The sequence below is a fragment of the Lissotriton helveticus genome, chromosome 9, assembly GCF_964261635.1.
Source record: "Lissotriton helveticus chromosome 9, aLisHel1.1, whole genome shotgun sequence".
NCBI classification, from domain to species: domain Eukaryota; kingdom Metazoa; phylum Chordata; class Amphibia; order Caudata; family Salamandridae; genus Lissotriton; species Lissotriton helveticus.
Window position 1 is genome coordinate 435,293,069 of NC_136070.1, and position 6,000 is coordinate 435,299,068.

Genomic DNA, 6,000 nt, shown 5'->3' on the forward strand with positions numbered 1-6,000 from the left:
TCACTATTAGTATTATATGTTTCGGCTACTTGCAGGCATGGAGTGTCTTATTATTTTTTACTGGATTAACCTCATAGCTGCTGCCGTCGGCTGCTGAATGTTCGGAGCACTACCTGGCTGGTGCTGCAAACGTTCAACGGCCGACGTGGCCCAGCCCACTCTTTGGAACGCCCAGCACTGCGCTGAAATAACGGCCACAGCTAAGGAATTAAAAGGAACAGAGGAGAGCAGGAGTTACCAGTAACACATAAAGGTGTTACAAGAGAAAGTAGGGATTGCAGATGGTCGACATGACATTTTGAAAAGACACCTAAAAACCACGGACCCTCAACAGTGTATTTATCCCCAATTAAACAAAACTGTAAAATCTTACTTAGGATAGATGTAGTGCACCCAAACCAGCAGGTGAGTGGTATCCTGTTCATCCAATCCGTATTCTGTGATGGTGTTAAGTTGCAAAGAGAAATGCTGGATATAGAATTTTGCATAGATGGTACACACATCAAAGTTCTCTGGGTAAAGCGGTTTAATTTGGTTTGCCACAACGTATAAATCTGATTTTATTGTTTTGCCCATGTGTTCTAACTCATCGGAAACTGATGACGTGGTTTTGTCACGCGTGGTCTGTGGTAATTGACACATTCTTTCTTTAACTGACTGCTTTACCACTTCTTCCCATTTTGCCATCCATTCCCTGGACTCTGGAATAAGTGCTGCTGTCTCAGAATCACTTTTCTTTTCTTCATTGACTTGCTCTACAAGTGCATTCACCGCCTCTTTGAGCTCTGCAGTCGCAACAGGTTCATCTATATTCTGGCTGGACAGTGCACTCACAGATGTGTGGAATATCTTTGACATTTGTGCCCACAGATGAGTATAAAGTCGTGATACTTTTTCCTGTTGGTTCTGTAATTCCTCTTGGCTGTTACTGATTGTATGTCTTAAGGCTTTGTGCTGCAGAACAATCAGTTCTTGGATAGCACTGTGGAATCTTCCCGAATTAATGGATTCCTCAACGTGTTCAACTGCAAAAATGAAAAGGCAAATATTTGAATCTGCAATGTAGTTCCTGTACATTAGATTAAGACTAAAAATACCAGAATTAATCTGTCATATTTAACATAAGTAATGATGCTGACTTTCTAGAATTTCAGCCTCATTATATTACATCAGTGACTTCACCAGACAGAACACCATATCCCAGTGAATTTACGAAAGAGACTCTGAAATCCCATTTTAATATCAAACTGCACCCCCTGCAGGGCAAAAAATATAAAGGTTTATTTGGTCTGAGGCTGCAGTGCGTGTGTGCATTTGAAGTATTTACTTGGCCCACATAAAGACGTAATTACGGTTTATGACTCTTTGGTTAAGGAAGAATGCCCTTTTTGTCTTTATGACATGCTAAGAGTGTTCACTATTCACCCTTACACGTTTATGTGTATTATTTTGTTGTCATAATAGCATATTGTTGGATTTATAGCTTCATTTCATGCACAGAAAAATAGCCCATTGTCAGAAATATGTACTATCAATATTTTTCTCAGTATTTTGCTCCATCATGCCTTTCACCATCACCATTTATAACGCAAGCTTTAGTCCCAACTCCTTTTTACAGCACCATTCTTTAGTGCAGTGTTTATAACAAAGTGCCATCCTCCCAGCTTCCACATTGTAGACCAAGATGTTGCTTCAATAATGTATTTTCTTTTTAGCAACAGCTGGTAACAACACACACAGAGTCACCCAACAATTATCAAACATTTCTCCAAAAAAAAGCTGGACTTTTGACTTTGGCTTTTGGCAATGATTTTTGTTATTGGTGGGAGAGAATTTACCAGCCAAATTTCACATGCACAGCCAGGCATCACTGCAGGGGCAACTGCACTGTTTAGGGAGATGCCCTGCCACCTGGACCTCATGAAACGATTCAATGTCTGAGGTGAAATGGGGACACTAGTGTGCCTAGTTTTAGGGTGTGCAAAGTTGAAGACTTTGCTGCCATAATCTTTGAGAAATCTACTTACAAATGATACAAAGTTTGCAAAATAAAAGCTCTGCAAATGAAGAGTTTACTACTAAAAACGTGCATACAAAAACAGCAAATCCTGTTGTGGAAAGCAAATATTGGTGGCAACAACTAGCAATGTGGGAAAATACATTCCCTATGCATTGTGCCACACATTTTGCCTTCAACTCCCCTTAGCATTACATTCCTAGGCAAATATAATTTTGCGCAGGAAAATAATTGTGCCATGAGAGTAATTGAACAAAAAACATGAACACTTTGTACCACTTCAGGAATCGAGAATTGTGGACAATTGTGCATGCTGGATACATTTTGCTAAGCGTTAAATCTCATAGGAAATTGGCCTTGCACGCATGTTGCTTTTGAAACTTTGTCAAGTCTTCAACAGCCTGCTTTGCAACTGCGCCAAAATGTTCAAAAATATTAACTAGCCAACAGCACAGTCGATTTGATAGGCCACCACGTCAGGCCTCCATGCACTGGATGAAGAACACTTCTAAAGGTGCTGACAAACAGAGCAGAACCCACGGCCACGTGGGACCAACTACCACCCAGACAAGTGGGTGACTGAGATAATAACTCACAGATACTTGAGGTAACCAGTCACTGACACATACAAAGGGATGTAGCACGTGCACAACTAATGACTGCTGCTATCTTAAACCTCTCTAAAGCATTCCAGCAATGTGCATCCCTCTTTTTAAACAATATGTACCTGTGGCAGGTCTCCTTATCTCCATAACATCAATGTTGGCTGGTATTTTCTCTGTGTTCCCACACAAGATGATTTTCAATAAGTGTTTTTTGGCTGCTTTCATTTTGTTCATAGGTTTTTCCGGTCGTTTGCCGTCTTTTGATTTGGCTTTGATTTCTGTCGCATTGTTGGCCGCACTGTGAGATCCTGCTTGAAAAAGAACCAAATGTTTCTGTTAAAAGTCGCCCAAAACAAAAAGAACCCTGAATTGAAAGCTGCAACAGGCCTACCCCCGCACAATGCCTACACCTGGTAACAAAATGGAAATTAATAAGCTGCGCTACATTTCAGGATCAATAGGTAACATGAGCTCAACACATATTTTAAAGGCATGCTTTAAAAAATTGTATATAGAATATGATTGTTTGCAACAAGAATATGCAATGCCAAAAACAGGCATGATAGGAAGTGGTGCTATTTCAATTCCTAAGAATGAATTAGACAGGTAGAAAAGCCTCAGGCCCTGCACTTGTAAGAAATAGCCGTAGTGCTAGAGCACATCAATTCATTAATAGCTTAGCTCGTTCTTTATTCGCGTACCCATTGGTACGCGAATAGAGAAGATGCAGGGTCTATCATAGCCAGCCTGATTTTTAACGTATGTTCTTGCTGCACAAGAAGAACAGTGGGATAATCTTCTCTAAGTCTACGACAAGTATTTGTACTGTGATAACAACGGTGATACATTGGACGAGTCACTAATCATTGGACTGATCGCCTATCATATAAATACACTGTTACATGCTAATATACAGAATCTCTCTGGTAAAAGGTCTATCCGATCCAACGTCGCAGGCACTTTTTTGACACAATGGAATGAAGAATTAGGTGGACCATTTACGTTTGACCAGAAAATTCCTGGTCACTGCCGCATACAATTGAAGATTTCGGGAATCATATAAATATACAGCGTTTGACGACCTTAGAATTGGGAATAAGCCTTGAGGAAGTCACTTGGTGTGACGAAACACGTGTCGGCTGTCGCTCATTTGGACCAAGATTATGAGGACATAACCACCGAATTTAGTCTCCTGAATGTTATATCTCGTTGAGGGGCATTGGTCCTTTCTTGGTCCTTCTTCTGAAATTGTGATGTTCTAAATGTAGTTCTGAATTAAACTATTACTATTACTATTTTTAAGAGCCTAAATCTGTCTACTGCCAGTGATATTCGAAGAGAATATAAAGTATTTTGTTTTGACTAACTACGAATAAGAAATGTTACTTTTGAGTGCCGGGATATCTGTACAATTATAATGTGTATCACGGTAAATGCTTTGGGAGAACCTGTGTACTTCAACATCTAGGTAGTAGGGTGCAAATGTATCCTGAGTGGCACCGCTTTCAAATTGATGCTTTGCGATTTGCCAATTTTTAATATTATTTTTTGACCCGATCTGACTTCATAAGTGTTTGAGGTGTGCTTCATAAAAGTGTTGTTTTATATATATATATATATATATATATATATATATATATATAGAGAGAGAGAGAGAGAGAGAGAGAGAGTTAGCGAATAGCAAACGTTATAGGTTTTATATATGTTTCAAAAGATCCATATAACAATTGTCACCTAACTGGAGCCTGATGGCATCTTTGCTCGTCAATGTTGCCACCGTTTACCACGTGACACATTTTAAAACAACTTTTTTCTTTAATACTGTGATTAACATAAAAAAATGTAAAATAAAAAAAGTATCATGTAATATTGGGAGCTGGCATGATGGCATACACTTTCCATGAGCAATGTTTTCAAGCCTAGTGGGAAGCATAATAAATACTTTATAGTGTCAGCCAAGCCCGAAAACGAATCATTCGTTATTTTATAAAAATGTACTGTGCGGTAAAGACATGAGAGGCAGGAAACACGGTAGCGCGCGACTTCCACTTCTTGAGCTGAAAGTCGCGTGCCAACTGCTCGTTCGCCCACTCCCAGGGGAAAGCTTGGGCAGTGACCCGGGACTGGAAAGGGGAAGTCAACTGCGCGCAAATGTGAGGTGTTAACTAAGATGACATCGAGAATATGTTGATTTCTGTGACAGAAAACAAGCTGTTGCTAAAGCATTGAGTACAATGAAGATTAATTACTAAACAGGAAAAAATATATATAATTCTGTAGGAAAATATGTTTCTATATTTTTTTTAAGTCACGTTTTCAATGGGAAAAAAGCACTTGAAAAGCTGATGTTTTTCCTCATGCAAAAACGAATGAAATTCATTCAGAAGTCACGAGGCGTTTCTCTTAAGCAATAAACCCCATTGACCCAGCCCTTTATTGCGAAGCCTTTGTGGGCTAGCATATAAACTAGTCAAAGAGGAACCCGAAGATAAGAACTGTAATCCTGGCTTCTCCACTTGACTAAACCGTGTGATCCCTGGCCATTCACTTCAGCGCGCTGCACCCAGAAACAGACAAAGGGCCTCAATATTGAAATGTCACACCACACCAAGCATTAACTAGTAGCGATGACTGCTGGGCTTATAAAGCGCAGTATTACCTCCGCCGTTTCGAACTACAATATAAGGGTGACGTGGTAATACCAAATGTTTTTGCCTAACCTAACTTGCAAAACTCTGAGTGTTCCGAATTTCCGCATAAACTAACCTAGTTTTTACCCGGGGGAATTTGTGCTTGAAAAAGTGCATGAAGGCTGCAGCTGTAATCCGAATTTTGGAGCAAACACCAATTTGCAGCAGAATCAAGATTGTAGGTCCATTTGTAATCAGGGCCAAAACGTTGACAGGAGTTCTAGTAATAACTGTGCATTTGTACCCTAAAAAGAAAAATTCTCTTTTGGTTTCATTACTTACCAGCAATCTTCATTACAGTAACTCACCTCTTCCCTGTCACAATGCATTTGCTGCATCTGGAGGCAGGCACCAACTAACCTCATGGTTTATTATTTTAAAGGATCTCTCTCCATCTAAGACTGCCTATAAATAGGGTTAACCCCAGAGACTCCCCCTTAGTCAACTATCAACACAACCCCAAAGAGTGCAGCCAAGGCAGGTATTGGGAAAGAGATGGAGAGAGGACTGTAACTACTGCAAAGCAAGAGAACGCTTTCAAAGTAATTGAGATTTCTTGGAACTAAGTAAATTGCCAGTACCTCGTTGCTCTAGCCCTTCCTTTTGCTCTTAATAGATTTTGTAACAGGCGCTTTGGGCCCCAAGAAGTGCTAAGCCTGGGGCAAAGAACTCAGAATGCCCTCCCTAT

The 6,000-nt window shown here is 40.0% G+C and overlaps 1 protein-coding gene across 1 annotated transcript in view; it reads right to left on the reverse strand.

Annotated features, from left to right (window-relative positions):
- TNFAIP2 (TNF alpha induced protein 2) overlaps positions 1–6,000 on the reverse strand; it is a 357,846-nt gene that overhangs the window by 347,118 nt on the left and 4,728 nt on the right. The window contains exons 2-3 of the mRNA XM_078660233.1: positions 2,745–2,930; positions 374–1,025 (exon numbers count right to left, since the gene is read on the reverse strand). Coding sequence (XP_078516359.1) covers positions 374–1,025; positions 2,745–2,930 — 838 coding nt within the window. The remainder of the gene's footprint in view (positions 1–373; positions 1,026–2,744; positions 2,931–6,000) is intronic.